This window comes from Cervus elaphus, chromosome 25, assembly GCF_910594005.1.
Source record: "Cervus elaphus chromosome 25, mCerEla1.1, whole genome shotgun sequence".
Taxonomy (NCBI): domain Eukaryota; kingdom Metazoa; phylum Chordata; class Mammalia; order Artiodactyla; family Cervidae; genus Cervus; species Cervus elaphus.
The window spans coordinates 54,591,756-54,608,563 of NC_057839.1; the positions used below are offsets into that span (position 1 = coordinate 54,591,756).

The 16,808-nt window shown below is 36.7% G+C and overlaps 1 protein-coding gene across 6 annotated transcripts in view; it reads left to right on the forward strand.

Moving 5' to 3' along the window:
* The window catches only part of CDH18 (cadherin 18), a 1,203,920-nt gene that overhangs the window by 1,097,491 nt on the left and 89,621 nt on the right, over window positions 1-16,808 (forward strand). For all 6 annotated transcript variants that reach the window (XM_043887493.1, XM_043887492.1, XM_043887496.1 and 3 more), the window contains one exon: window positions 15,187-15,440. In XM_043887493.1, the coding sequence (XP_043743428.1) occupies window positions 15,187-15,440 (254 nt within the window). The remainder of the gene's footprint in view (window positions 1-15,186; window positions 15,441-16,808) is intronic.

The window sequence follows — 16,808 nt, forward strand, 5'->3', positions numbered from 1 at the left end:
AACACTGAAGCTATCTAACCAGGAAGTGACAAGGTCTCATTTGATGTCTCTATTTCTAATAATTTTTAATATAAGCTACAAGAGAATGAGGTTGTCTTTTAATTTGTTGCTGCATTCCCAATGTCTAGGATGTTTTCTGACATTGAATAGGCATTCAATAAGCACTAGCATAATGAATGAATATATTGAATTCACCAGAAAAAGTTTGTTTGGGGCTTTCTGTGAAATGTTAAGAAAAACTCAAATGGACTTTTTGGCCAACACAATACTATAGCCTGAAAAATGAAACAAGGAATGTCTGCTTTTCATTCCTTGGATGGCTTCTCCACTCAAATAAGTCCAGGTAAGTGGATGAATAATTCTTTCTGAAAGATGAATCTGAAACCCTAGGGAACACTCTCATTTAAGAAACAAGCAGAAGGCAGGAAAGAAATAGAGTCTTTGAAGAAAATATCAAAATACAGAAGAGAATTTTATCAGTGAAAATTCCCAAAGGAGGCTGAATAGGAGGAATATAGTCATTAAAAATATGAAGGATTCTAGATCTATGAAACCATTTAGGATTATAAAAGTTAATTCAGCTCACCATCTGCATCTCGTTTTCATCACTATAGATAGTAACATCACATTTGTTGAGTGTTTCCTCTGTGTCAGGAAGGGTTTTAAGAGCTTATTCCCAAATCTTTATTGAGCTGGTACACCGGTTATGAAGCTTCCCTGGTGGTTGAGTGGTAAAGAAAACACCTGTCAATGCAGGAGTCACAGGAGACTCAGGTATGATCCTTGGGTTGGGAAGATCCCTTGCAATAGAAAATAGCAACGCACTCCAGTATTCTTGCCTGGAAAATTCCATGGACAGAGGAGCCTGGCGGGCCACAGTCCATGGGGTTGTAAAGATTCAGAGTCGGACACAAATGAGCGACTGGGCACGCAGGCACACCTTTATCATCCTTTAAACCTAGCTAGAATGTTGTGTGGGCTTTCCTGGTGGCTCAGTGGTAAAGAATCCACCTGCCAATGCAGGAGATACGGTTCGATTCCTGTGTCAGGAAGATCCTCTGTTGAAGGAAATGACAACTGATTCCAGTATTCTTGCTTGGAAAATCCGATGAACAGAGGAGCCTGGCAGGCTGCCATCCATAGGGTTGCAAAAAAGTCAGACATGACTTACTGACTAAAACAACAGAAATTGATGACAGAAAATTTGTCTCAGGAGTTTGTCTCTTTAGAATCTCAAAAGTTACATGCATTACCTACTTGAAAGGAAACATAATTTGCTACAATGAAGAAAAGAACAAAGTTACTGTAGTGTAGAGACCGTGTATGGGAGGCAAAGAAATGGGAGAAAAAAGTTTAAACACACTATCCTCTTTGAGAAGCTTTGTAGTAAAGGCAGGGAGGCAAATCAATGAGAACATTATAAAATGAAGATTTTAGTTATAAGTTGGGAGATGGAAAGTATGTTGACGGATGAATGGATATCCATCAGCAGATGGATAAAAAGTCAAGAGACAAGACTTAGGATACTAAAGAGAGGGTAATTGAATTAAAAAGGTGCTCTGAGGTAGAGATGACCCTGTTTGAGATCTTGATCGCAGATGGAAAGAAAGAATCTATGACAATATGCCTCCTTCTTTGACAGAATCAAATAGGAGGGAGAATTTCATGTTTGCAGATAAGTTTGCAATGATCTAGCTGGAATATATGGGGGGGAATGGGAAACAGAGGATCCTTGCCAATTGAGAACTATTGTCTGTATAAAGTAGGAAGTTTTATTATGTTTACAAAACATGAGGGAAGTGGTGGATGGTGTGAATATACACATGATATAAAATACAAGTATATATTGTGTGATTAAGAACAATGGGGATCTTATCACCCTTCATGGCCTCAATTAATTTTAAGTTGCTTGTGAAAAATGAAGCCAAAATCATATGTGTGCACGTGTGTACACCTATATATAATTAACATTCTCTATTCTATATTGCATACACACATGCACATACACAATAGGTATTTTCAAGATAAGTGTTCTAATTGTGTTAAGTGGTAATGTTAATACTAAAAATAACCTTGATATTTTAATGAGTCCAAATCATCTTTCACTTTTTTCCTGAATTTATTTTTAATACAGTCTATACTTCCTCTAAAATCCAATGGGTGCATTTATCAAAAATTTCTTAATCCTTCAGATTAGGATTATCCATTTTAGAATTATCCCATTGCTATATATATATAATGTTATAAACTATTGCAATTTGAAAATTAAGCTATATAACTCTGTGGACTTTAACCTTCAAGAGGCACTCATACAGATGGCAGGAAATAGATAAAACAGTCCTTTCGAACTTGTTCCTTATTTAATCTCTAAGGCAGCTCACTTTAGCCAGTAAGGCAGAACAGCTAATCTTCCCAAAGATCAAAATCAGCCCTGCTCTATAAATCAGTTTGCAGGAGCATCTGCACATTCTTTCTATATCGTGCCTTCATCAGAAAATTGCCAAGTTGAATTCACTGGTCCATGGTGCAGTACGTTGTAAATACACTTTGATAACTTTCATTCCTTGTTTAATGGACCCTGACTGGGTGGCAAGGGGAAAAAGATAGGGATGAATGCAAGTTGATGCATTCTTTCCTGTGACATAAACCTCTGTAGCCAGGGATATGCTTTGTAGCAGCCTCTCTAAGATTCAGTTCTTGTGGTCCCTATGTTGATTTGCCTTCTATATAGAAGTTATTCCACTTTTTGGTTTGTTTGTTTTAACTCAAGGCTGCAGCCCAGTTTTCTTTTATGACTTCTGGCAAACAGTGTCTGTAGTACCACTTTTCTTCTTCAAGTATACCTAATTGCAAAAACAATGCCTATTATTTTAAGCCCAAAATCTTAAACTTGGTTTTTTAGTCAGTGGAAAATACCATCTTTACTGTTGGATGAAAAATAAATTTTGGTCTTGCCATGTAAGAGATGTCTGACATTATCACAAATCTCTAATCTTCAGTTTTCTTATTTTTAATGTGCTACAAAGTGATTGTTACAGAGAGATGAAATGAAGTAAAATAGTTCTCTAAGTTGTGCCTGGCTAATGAGCACAGTGACACTTCAATACCTATATTTCTTCTTTTCTTTCTTTCTTCCTCTATTTGCACTGAATATTAACTACACTTTCCAGAAAACTCCATGAGCTTATCTTACTGCCTTCCTTTATTTCAAGTTATCTAAATCACCTATAATCACATAAGGAATAGCACATCCTATGTATACTTTTGTGAATGATATCAATATTTTCTCATTGAAGCAGAGCTGATTTACAATGTCAGATTGGTTTCCGGTGTACAACACAGTGATTTCTATAGACAGTTAGATAGATAGGTCTATATATCTATCTACATATATCTCTTCTGTGGATTTTTCCCTCAGAGGATATTACAAAATTTTGAGTATAGTTACCTGTGCTATAAAGTAGGTCCTTGTTGGTTACCTAGTTATACACAGTAGTGTGTATATATTAATGCTATCTTCCTAATTGATCCCTGCTCACCCGACTTCCCCTTTGGTATCGCATGCATAAACACCCTGGTGGCTCAGATGGCAGAGTCTTCCTGCAATGCGGGAGACCTCGGTTGGATCCCTGGGTTGGGAAGATCTCCTGGAGGAGGAAATGGCAACCCACTCCAGTGGGTATTCTTGCCTGGGAAACCCTATGGATAGAGGAACCTGGCAGGTTACTGTCCATGGGGTGGCAGAGTTGGACACAACACAGCATGAACTGTCATTCATGGCTTTTGGCAATCTACTTCCTCCTCTGTCTTCTGTAAGGATTTTTATCAAAATTCTAGTTTTGTCTTTGTAGCGTAGCATTTCTAGGTAGGTTCCACTCACAAATATCCTTCTTTGATTTATCTTCTCTGTTTTACCTATCAGGGTAAGCATTTCTCTAGTTTTTCAATGCGCAAGTGTTAATCTCTCAGTCGTGTCTTTGCGATCCCATGGACTGTAGCCAACCAGGCTCCTCTGTTCATGGGATTTCACAGGCCAGAATACGGCAGTGGGTTGCCTTTTCCCTCTCCAGGGGATCTTCCTTACCCAGAGAGGAACCTGGATCTTCCACATTGCTAGTGGTAAAGAACCTGCCTGCAAATGCAGGAGATCTAAGAGATGCAGGTTTGATCCCTAGGTCGGGAAGATTCCCTGGAGGAGGGCACAGTAATCCATTCTAGTATTCTTGCCTGGAGAATCCCATGGACAGAGAAGACTGGCAGGCTACAGTCCATAGGGTTGCACAGAGTCCGAGAGGACTGAGGCGACTTAGCATGCATGGCATGCACCAGCATTGCAGTCAGATTCTTGATCATCTGAACCACGAGTGAAACTCCAGCAATTCTATATCATTCTTAAATCTGCTAGATCTAGTAGAGTAGAAAGAACTTATTCTAATTAATTCATTATAAATATATTGAAAAATCCCATGGACAGAGGAACCTGGTGGGCTATAGTCCATGGGGTCACAAAGAGCTGGACATGAATGAGCAACTGAACACAGTGCCAACATACTGATAATTTCCAAGAACGTGTATCTAATGTGTGTTCTGTGTATGTGTAGCTCTATCCACAGTAGTTGGTGCATATTTTATTTTTTTGCAACTGGGTACCTTGTATTTTTTAAAATTTTATACTATATATCATTTATACCATTTTATTTAATAAAGGATCAAAGGTGGCTAGTGAGAGTAAACATAAAGAGTTATAAATGTATTTGTTTGTTTAAATTAACCCTGGGAAAAAATAGAAAATGTTTCCAACTAAAACTGTACTACACCCATTCAAAATAATCACATTTTTAAATTTTTAGTGGATTGTATTTACTGAATTTTTCTGTATCATTTCTCTGTCTTGCGTTGAGTGACAGAATAAGAATCAGGATGTTCTTTGCCATCAGATTGTAAAGTTTTGAGGCTGTGAGCCACAAAGTGCAGTAAAAATATGGTATACCAACTTATTACAAATGCACATACTTCATACATAAAAAGAAATAGGTTTCTAATACTAATGAACTATTTAAATAAAACATTCATTAGAGATTGTATTTTAAAATCAAACTATTATTTTTATTCTTATAAGATTTAAGTATCTTGAAAGTGGTCCTCTTGTTGAGCCAGAAACTGAAGAGAGGAAAGTTCAATTCAGTGAAATCTACCACTGTTATTTATAATACCTTTGATAGAGGACTGCTTTGTGGCAACTTTAGTTCTGATTCTTTATCCATAGGCATGGCTATGGAGTGACAGAATCATTGTAACTACTTTGACATTAATTAACCCTCTTTAACACCTATTCCAGTAATATTATTTGGGCTTCCCCAGTAGCTCGGTGGTAAAGAATCTGCCTGCAATGCAGGAGATTCAGGTTCATTCCCTGGGTCTGGGAAAATCCCCTGGAGTAGGGCATGGCAAACCTCTCCAGTATTCTTACCTGGGAAATCCTATGCAGAGAGGAGCCTGGGGGCTACAGTCCATGGGGTCACAAACAGTCAGACACAACTGAAAAGGCTGAGCACTCAGAACTGTAATATTATTTAGTATACTAGTTGGAAATTAATGATTTGTTGAAACAGCCTGATGAGTTGAGCTATCCACAACTTAAAAAAAACTAAATGTAGAGCTACCATAAAACCCTACAATCCCACTTCTGGGCATATATATGTGGAGGAAAACATGATCTGAAAAGATACAGGCACCCCAATTTTAATTGCAACACTGTTTATAATAGTCAAGACATAGAAGCAACCTAAATATCCACTGATAGAGGAATGGATAAAGAAGATGTAGTGCATATATACAGTGGAATATTACTCAGCCATTGAAAAGAATGAAATGATATCATTTACAGCAACATAGATGGACCTAGAGAATCTCATACTGAATGAAGGAAGTCAGACAGGGAAGGAGAAATATTGTATGACATACCTTATATGTGGAATCTAAAATGAAATGGTACACATCAACTTACAAAACAGAGAGAGGCTCATAGAGTTAGAGAACAAACATGGTTTCCAAGAGGGAAGGGATAATTAGGGAGTTTGGCAAGGTTATGTACAATACACACTGCTATGTTTAAAATGGATAACCAACAAGGTCCTACTGTATAACCCAAGGAACTCCACTCAATGTTATGTGGCAACCTGGGTAGGAGGGGGATTTCAAGAGAATGGATACATGTATAAGTATGACTGAATTGTTTTGCTCTTCATCTGAAACCATCACAAAATTGAGTATACCCCAATACAAAAGTAAAATTTCAAAAGAACCAAATAATAGAATATGCTTTTTTTCAGAAAATTCCAGGATTTGGCCTTATTTTGCATAACTGAAGTTCCTTTTTTTTTTATCAAAATATTGGTATCAATCTCATTATTACCATCCCATTTCCATGATGGAACACATGGATCATGATGCAATATAATAACTGGATCAAGGAGAGGTCCTATGAGTCACTTTTATTACGTAGGAAAACAGAATTTTAGGAACTTCTTGGACTCCAAGAAGAAGTGAGTCTTAGAGCAACTTGGCTAAATGCTGGTTTTGGTATGCATCTATTTATGATGGTTGCATAGTTCCAGAGGAGGAATATATTAGTGTGATTTAATGAATAGTAGAAGTGATTAATGAGACACAATTAAAACGTTCCAAATATGTAGAGCTGGCTAGAAAATGATTGATGGGGAAGATGATAACTTATCTACAGGAATATGAAATGTGTTCTTATTAAAGAGGGAAAAGTTTGATTTTATAAGTAAGAAAGAGCAATGATATGTGAAAGTAATTACTAGGAGTAATAGGATAAAATTAAGAAATGAAAACTTAAGATGAAAATTGGAACCAATCAGGGACAGTGAACTGCATTAGAACATTGAAAAGTAACTAAAGAAAAGTAAGAGAAGCCTCACTGCCTGGGGAAGTTAGAATTACACCAGAATAAACAGCTCTAACTGTCACAGAGGTGACAGAAGATTTTGCATGAAAAGAATTTCAAGTATTTCAGTTTTTTAGCTTTGTGAGTCTTAATTAAGGAATTCTAAAAGTACTAAGAGTTTTGGTAGCCAGAATTAATGAAGTTATAATTAATGAAGTTAATAATTCATGTTCAATGTGATTAGAAATACTTGCAAAGAGGCAAGAATGTATCCTTTAATAGTGAAGAAATTTTATTCCACTAAAAATCAGGCAGAAAGGGAAGAATCACTAAAGAGCCTCTTGATGAAAGTGAAAGAGGAGAGTGAAAAAGTTGGCTTAAAGCTCAACATTCAGAAAATTAAGATCGTGGCCTATTTTCCCATCACTTCATGGCAAAAAGATGGGGAAAAAGTAGAAACAGTGACAGACTTTATTTTGGGGGGCTCCAAAATCACTGCAGATGGTGACTGAAACCATGAAATTAAAAGACACTTGCTCCTTGGAAGGAAAGATTGACCAAATAAAAAGCAGAGACATTACTTTGCCAACAAAGGTCTGTCTAGTCAAAGCTATGGTCTCTCCAGTAGTCATGTATGGATGTGAGAGTTGGACTATAAAGAAAGCTGAGCGCCAAAGAATTGATGCTTTTGAACTGCGGTGTTAGAGAAGACTCTTGAGAGTCCCTTGGACTGCAAGGAGAATCAACCAGTCCATGCTAAAGGAAATCAGTCCTGAATATTCATTGGAAGGACTGATGCTAAAGCTGAAACTGAAACTCCAATACTTTGGCCACTTGATGCAAAGAACTGACTCATTTGAAAAGACCCTTTGCTGGGAAAGACTGAAGGCAGGAGGAGAAGTGGACGACAGAGGATGAGATGGCTGGATGGCATCACCGACTCGATGGACATGAGTTTGAGTAAGCTCCAGGAGTTGGTGATGGACAGGGAGGCCTGGCATGCTGCAGTCCATGGGGTCACAAAGAATCAGACACGACTGAGTGACTGAACTGAACTGAAAAATCTGTTCTTTGTTAGTTGGAATGTTATATTACACCCTTTATATGCTAATTAGATTTCAGGCACACTATCACAGTGCTTAAGAGCAAAGTCTGTAGAGTTCCTACTGCCTGAGTTCAAATCCCAAGTATATCACTGATAGGCTATTGCCCCTTAATAAGTTTCTTGACTTTTCTGTATGTACTTTGTTCTCTTTATTTGTAAATGGTAACAATTGTAACTCACAAGAGTTGTGATCATTAAATGAGTTAATATATGTTAGTTGTTTAGCTCACACGTAGGAATTAACTTCATATTTTAAAAATAACATAGAATTTTTCATCCTTCAAATGTAAACCATAAAATAGCACTTTTCCATACTCTAAACACAGCTATATTTGAAATTGAGGGAGGCTATTAATCACCCACCATGTACCAGGAATTATGCCAGATAACTAAAATGTGAAGATGAATTAGATAATATTCTCTCTTAGAGGAAGCTGAGTAGACATGATACATTGTTATAATACACGATGTCAAATGTTAATTGTATAGGTTTATTTAAGTTGTTATAAGCACTCAGATAAAAGAGGGCCAATTTTTCAAAGGTGGAGGACAGTCTGGGAAGCATTTTCATGGGAGATTTGTTTTAAGCATGCACAAATACTTCCCATATACTCAGGAAAGTAAACATGAGTCCCAGTCTTTATATCCAATTGAAGTGTCCTTCATATATGGAGATCACAGACAATTTTGAGCAGTAAAAATGAGGAAATATTATACTGGTGAATACATAACATGATCTGACCACAATAGTTGTTGCATGAGTCATCTGAAGTTTTCTGTTTCCGTTTAAATACAACTGTATGACCCAATAGCTAGCAGCTATAAAGATAAGAGTTTCTAACACCAAACTTAGAGGCAAATCCCTCAGGTGGTTGAATTAGAATGCAAACTGGATTCCCATCTGTGCTGGGGTGTCTTCTTTCCCAGATGTGCCAGGGCAGTCACAGAAACTGGAAAATGATTTGTGAGAGACAATTTATAGGCCCTATAAACCCGAGCACTGCCAAATTTCAGACTGCCACGTCCCCAGAACTGCAAGAAAATACATTTTTGCTGTTTTAAACCACCCACTGTTTACTGTTATGGCAGCCCACAGCAACTAATGCAATGGCATTTATACAAAAACTAATAAACTAATACAAATATTAAGCAACCTCTTGTCACCTATAGAACCATTCTAGTAAAACAAAGCACATCACAAGTTGACTTATTCCAGAAATGGTTCAGTGTCAGAAAATCAATTATATTAGGATATCAAGGATATTACAGAGAAGGAAATGGCAACCCCACTCCAGTGTTCTTGCCTGGAGAATCCCAGGGACAGAGGAGCCTGGTGGGCTGCCGTCTATGGGGTCGCACAGAGTCGGACAAAACTGAAGCGACTTAGCAGCAGCAGCAGCAAGGATATAAATAAATATCAAAGATATGCCAATACATATCCTTGTTATAGTTGCTGGAAATTATATATTGATAGTATATTTCATTCGGAGAAGGCAATGGCACCCCACTCCAGTACTCTTGCCTGAGTCGGACACGACTGAGCGACTTCACTTTCACTTCTCACTTTCATACATTGGAGAAGGAAATGGCAACCCACTCCAGTGTTCTTGCCTGGAGAATCCCAGGGACGGGGGAGCCTGGTGGGCTGCCGTCTATGGGGTCGCACAGAGTCGGACACGACTGAAGTGACTTAGCAGCAGCAGGAGCAGCAGCAGCAGTATATTTGATTACTGATTATGATTATCATGATTGTATCATATGTAGCATAGCTAGATAAAATACTAAAATTTAAAAAATTAAAGTTAGCTAGTTAATTTCTCATTTCATAAATGACAGTTTCCTGGTATAAGTATATCCTATTTGGTAATTGATACATATGATATTAAAATTATATTAATTTACTCAATTTGTCAACAATAGTCATCAGTTCAGTTCAGTTCAGTCGCTCAGTTGTGTCCAACTCTTTGCAACTCCATGGACTGCAGCATGCCAACTTTCCCTGTCCATCACCAACTCCCAGAGCTTGCTCAAACTCATGTCCATCGAGTCGGTGATGCCATCCAGTCATCTCATCCTCTGTCATCCCCTTCTCCTTCTGCCTTTAATCTTTCTCAGCATCAGGGTCTTTTCAAATGAGCCAGTTCTTCGCATCAGGTGGCCAAAGTATCAAAACTTCAGCTTCAGCATCAGTCCTTCCAATGAACACATTTGTTAACTGTGAGCATCAGTGATGATGTAGCTTTGGTTTCTGACTCTAAAAACTTGTACCATAACGAAGACCAATTCAGGGAATTAAGGCCAAGGCAAAAAAAAAAAAAAAAGAAAACAGAGTCTGATAGAGTTCCTGGAATATTTCTCCTTAAATATTAAGATTATGTTCGTAATCTCCAATAGAACACCTTTCCCTTAGACTTACCTGCTTCTCATCTTAAATACTGAACTAGTAATCCAGACTTACAGTTTTGAAAAGAAAGAAAGAAAGAAAAAAGAAACTTGGCATGGGTCTGACATTTTGTCAAGTGGGATAAACTGTATGCAAATTATAGACACACCAAATAGCTTGGTGAGGCAAAATCTAGGAGTAAATAATAGTGAACATTATCAAAAACTAGAGGCTCATCTTTCCAAGAGTTGCCAAGTGTCTCAAAAGGGTTGATTGTTTTAATCTTCTGTCCAATTCAAATGTCAGAATCCTGCCCGCCAAAACTACAGGCATGGGCAGTTGAAATTTTAACATAGTATAGTTGGAAAAATCCATTTATTATGCTCATAAACAATCTCTGGTTCTATAATTGCCCTAATCAATTTCCTATTATGCCTCACACATATGAATTTGTTCTGTATCCATTTTTTTTTTGGTTGCTGTTTTGTTTTAAGATAAGACATGTGTGTGTTTTGTATACTCTCAGCTTAACATGCATTTTTTTTTTTTGCTTTCTTTGGTATTTTTATAAACTGAGTATGTTTTTAAATTTTTTTCCTTCATCTTTTAATCAAAACTAGGTATTAGGTGAATAGATTTCACTGTTCTTGGTCTATTGTTTTTGATAGACTACTTTCACATAATAAAAATAAAAATCTTGTAACTATGAAAAATGAAACCCCTAGACAGAGTTCTAACTAATTTCCTGGGAACAAAAGATTACTAGGAAATTACTGAGTGATCTGTTTACAGTGTGTGAATAACACGTGCTTGGACGGCATTACCAGAATTTACAGTAAATGGAAAAAAATTATAATCCTAATTATTTCTCTATATACTATTGTATATTCTTTGTTTTGATACAAAACCAACAATTAACATACTTTTTTTGTATATATAATCCTGCAAAAAAAAATCCTCAAAAAGTGTAATTTATTTCCATTTTCTCTAATTTGCAATTTAGCGCTGCAGTGTTTTCTTTATAAATAAGGTTACTAAAACTATTTCTATGTGTGTTATTAATTCATGTGCTTCTGAAATTTTGTCCTGATCCAAAATATCCTCTCTTTCCATAGTGACTTGAGATGGGTCCTATCCATCCATCTGCCAGACCTGACAAACAAGTCCTTTAAAATGATTACCTCTTTCTTGGGGTACTTAAATACATATGAGATAATCATAAACATGAAACCATGTGTTCCCATAAACAACTTGTACCTTAGCAGAAGGTAGGCCAGTGTTAAGATGAATGACATCTGACTTGCCAGGGGATCTGCTAAAAATGGAAAGAGATATGCCTGTTGTATTGTATGCACATCTTCATAATAATATCTGATGGGACAGAGGTGGCTAAAATTATCTTCATATGTTGCATTGAAAGTCTTTCTGACTCTCAGTGAACCTTAGTCATTATAAAGTCTACCAGATGCAGTGGGTTAAGTCTAAAGAGTTACACTAATTTTCAACAAGTAATAAACCTGTCAAAGGTGTTGCTTTCCATGAGCCAAATATCTGGATTCTGACAGTCTCTGCTTCTCTGTGCCAAGGGGACCATATCCATGTACCTAATTCTTGATAGGCAGTAGTTATGTACCATTTTGAGGAGAGGTCATTTAAATTTGGATGAAACTTATTGAATTACTCCAAAACAGATTCTTACTAATGTTAAGGAGAAAGAAGTCAAGGAAAGAAAAGTGCAGTGAATCTGTGAGTCCAACTAAAAGTCACGCAAGTCCCAAAACAAGATGGATGTTAGATATACTGGCAATTCATTTCTAGCTTCAATTCTCTGAGAAGGAAATGACTCCCACTCGGTGGGTCATAAACTGCAGATCAATTAGCCTTTCTTTAAAATTGTTGTTCTGTGACTCAGTCGTGTCTTATTCTTTTCAACCCCATGGACTGCAGCATGCCAGGCTTCCCTGTCCTTCACTGTCTCCTGGAGTATGCTCAAACTCGTGTCCATTGAGTCGATGATGCCACCCAACCATCTCATCCTCTGTCATCCCCTTCTCCTGCCTTCAATCTTTCCCAGCATCAGGGTCTTTTCCAATGAGCCAACACTTTGCACCAAGTGGCCAATGTTTTGGAGCTTTAGCATCAGTTCTTCCAGTGATACTCTGGTTTCTCTTCTTTAAAATATATAAATCTGAAATGCATAATATTTTCTTATATATAAATATGTATGTATTGTATATATGGTTCACATTTAAGAATTTGAGTTTTTAACATTTTTAATATTTTATTTTGTCCTATAAACACTTTGTTTTCTTATCTATCTCCCTGAGAAGTATTATTTGTTCTTGGTTGTTATTAGGACCTACTTTTGTTTGGAAGTTCAGTTAGTTCAGTTCAGTCACTCAGTCGTGTCTGATTCTTTGCGACCCCATGGACTGCAGCATGTCAGGCTTCCCTGTCCATCACCAACTCCTGGAGTTTACTTGAGTTGGTGATGCCATCCAGCCATCTGATCCTTTCTTGTCCCCCTCTCCTCCTGCCTTCAGTCTTTCCCAGCATCAGCGTCTTTTCAAATGAGTCAGTTCTTCACATCAGGTGGCCAAACTATTGGAGCTTCAGCATGAGTCTTCCAATGAATATGCAGGACTGATTTCCTTTAGGATTGACTGGTTGGATCTCCTTGTAGTCCAAGGGACTCTCAAGAATCTTCTCCAACACCACAGTTCAAAAGCATCCATTATCTGGCACTCAGCTTTCTTTATGGTCCAACTCTCACATCCATACATGACTACTGGAAAAACCATAGCTTTGACTATTTAGACCTTTGTCAGCAAAGTAATGTCTCTGTTTTTTAATATGTTGTGTAATTTTGTCATAACTTTTCTCCCAAGGACCAAGTGTCATTTTAAATGTTTGTTTTTCCTTCTATACAATCTCCAACCCTGGGAAGGCCAATATTTCAAGGCAACTCAGAAGAGATAAGAGAAATAATCATCAGTAGGACTGACTTTCTATTTATAAAATCCCATTAAATATACTCTATAGCTTCTCCTTGGGCCTTAGGGTAAATGAAAATATCTAATGTCCACCCTAGGGAATGATCATTCTCTGATGCTGCCAGGAAAGAAGACTGCAAGATTGAAGCAGACCACTGCAAAATCAGTTGCAGAAATAGGGGTGGAAAAATATCTATAGTTTGTTTTTTTTTTTCTCATAGATGTTAATCTATAGGTATTTCTGCAGGCTCAAAATATAAGGTTGATCTCTGCATTGCCTGCACTAACATCACCATGGAGACTTTCAGCAAGATTAATCCTATAACTAAGCACATTTTGGATCACAGAACCTGTTATGTCCCTCTTGTTTAACACTTTCAAATGTTTCAGTCATTACCCATAAAGGTACTTCCTCTTGGAAATACTACCTGCTGACTCATACACTCTTGTTTCTTAAGTCTGCATCCTTATTATTTTCATAATGCCTGATGTTGATGTTTAGTTGCTAAGTCATGCCCTACTCTCTGCAACCCCATGGACTGTAGCCCACAAGGCTCATGTGTCCATGTGTTTTTCCAGACAAGAATATTGGAGTAGGCTGCTGTTCATAATGCCTATAATATCACATATCACTAAGTGTCCAGGGCTGTGAATGTGTGTCTACTATTTTGTATCCTATAACAGACCATGTATTCTCTTGGACAAAGCACCAAGATTGATCTACTTCTTTATTATGGTATGTGAAGTCAAATTCATGGCTCCTGATAAATATATTAATAGAAGATACATAAATATTATCTGGATGATTTTTTTAAGTAATAAAAAATAACTAGAAAGATACAGAGAAACTATTAATGTCGATTCAAAGCTAAAAAGATAAATGGTATAAACAAGCAGAATACTACAACTGAAAAAAACAAAGTTGATCAAAATATCATAATAAAGGAAATAAAAACCAAAATAAATATATGAAATGGTATTACAAGCAAAAAGAAGTAAATGATTACAATTAAAACCATAAAAATGAACTTTAGAAGTCTGGATAAAACCTTTTGCTAAATTTCAAGAGAATGTTAATTGAAAGCTTAAACATTTGTCAGATATTAAAATATTAAGTTTAAGACCAGCAAGGTAAAAATAAGATGATGATAGATAAAAATCAATGGTACAAGATAGATTAAGTACAAAACAAAACCAAAAAACTATACCTTTTCAATTTAGCAGATTGTTAGCAAACATTTCCCCATTGGTTCAGAAGCAAAGAATACACCTGCAATGCAAAAGATGCAAGTTCCCTCCCTGGGTTGGGGAGATTCCCTGGAGGTGGAAATGGCAACACACTCCAGTATTCTTACTGGGACAATCCCATGGACAGAGGAACCTGGTGGGTTCCAGTCTATGGGGTCACAAAGAGACGGACACAACTGATACACTGAACATGCACACAGCAAATATTTTAAAAAGATATTTTAAACTTTGATTTAAGTCAAAGAGGAGATAGAAAACAGTTGCTTGAAGAGATTCCCCAGAAAGCAATATTAGCTTGGCTGGGGGAAATACTCTTTTGTCCCTAACTATCATCATATTTATGGCTGTGAAAAATCACTATCCTTTCAGACTTGAGTTTCCATGATTTCTGCTTTAGATATTACTGCTAAGACAAACTTCATAATTTATGAGTGGATAGATCGACCTAAACATATCTATGTTTGTTTGTTTCAAAAATGGAAAAGGAAATGTTTGTTTGAAAAGTGATGGGAGCCATAATATTGGAAATCTTATTTTTTCCCCACAGCCGCTGAACTATGAGAAAAAGAAGTCATATACCCTCAACATAGAAGGAGCCAATACACACCTTGATTTTCGCTTTTCTCACTTGGGTCCTTTTAAAGATGCTACCATGCTGAAGATCATTGTCGGGGATGTAGATGAACCACCACTATTTTCCATGCCTTCCTATGTCATGGAAGTCTATGAAAATGCCAAGATCGGGACAGTTGTTGGCACAGTTTTGGCCCAAGACCCTGACAGTGCTAATAGCTTAGTAAGGTATGGTATACTTTCTCCTTTTAGACATATAAAGATCTTAGTGTCTCTGATAATAATTTTAAATGGATAAATAATATTTAAAATGTTTATTTTCCATGCTATTTTCCATTAATGCAATTCAATGATAGTATCAGCTGTTTCATTAACTGAGTAAATAACAGATGGGTTTCTGTCAAATTTAGCATACATACAGCTATCTTTATGAATATATTGGTGACCGCACAGATGATTTTTTTTTTCATTTGATAATAGATGAGGGCATTATTGACTGGAAAAATTTATAGAGGGATATATAAGTACAGAATTGAAACTCTTTGGTATCTTAGTAATAGGAAATATAAATACAGTGAAAAAAAGGTGAGCGTTTGGGAATAGCATTCATCTCTGAGTCCTTGTTCTGTCATGATGTGGTAAAGCTTTAGGAAATTATCTACCCTTATTTCTAAAAGAAGAACACTAATATCTATCTCTCAGAGTTATTATGATTATTTATCAAGCAATGTGCTTTAAGTTCCAAGACAAGTGGCCTGCACCTAATAGCCACTTAATAAATGCTAACTTGTCCAAGGCAGGTTCAGTTTAGTTCATTTCAGTCGCTCAGTCGTGTCCGACTCTTTGCGACCCCATGGACTGCAGCGCACCAGGCTTCCCTGCCCATCACCAACTCCTGGAACTTAAGGCAGGTTAGAGACTCACCTCTAATGACAGGAAGACCAATGTGAGAATTCTGGTGACCTGATTTACTAGCTGTGTAATGTTATACAGTCATTTAACCTCGCTAACTCTCAATATCAAGTAAATAAATAAGAAATAATAATGTTGCATGAATATGTTGACAGAATTAAATTATATTGACAGAAAGTACTTAACACAGTAAGTGCTCACTAACATTATTGTGGCATGTCATGCATAGAGATAATTAAAGCTTTCCTTGCATAATCAGAAAGATTTGTATCTTAATTATGATAAAAATCAAAGAACTATGTAAATATATAAAACTCTTTAGTTACCTTGTATATATACCCTTGGATAATTCTAAGGCCCTAGAAGGTCTGAAATCCTTAACAAATCTGTCTGCTTTTTCCCATCAAGGTTATATTCTCACTCTCTTTAGTTCTCATGTATTTTAACAAAAGCTAGTATGATAAATAGTCTCCTCAGAATCTATGAAACCTTTGTAAATGGTTTCAATTTCCTGTTATATAAGAATGATTGTTCTTAAGTTTAAAAGAAATGACCAGAACACTCACACATGGAGAGAAGCAATGTTCAGAGCACAAAGTTATGTATTAAACAATTCTGTTTCATTTGTGAATGTAGAAAAATCATCCTGTTAGTTGATAACCCTTCTGTCACACTGAGAGCAAG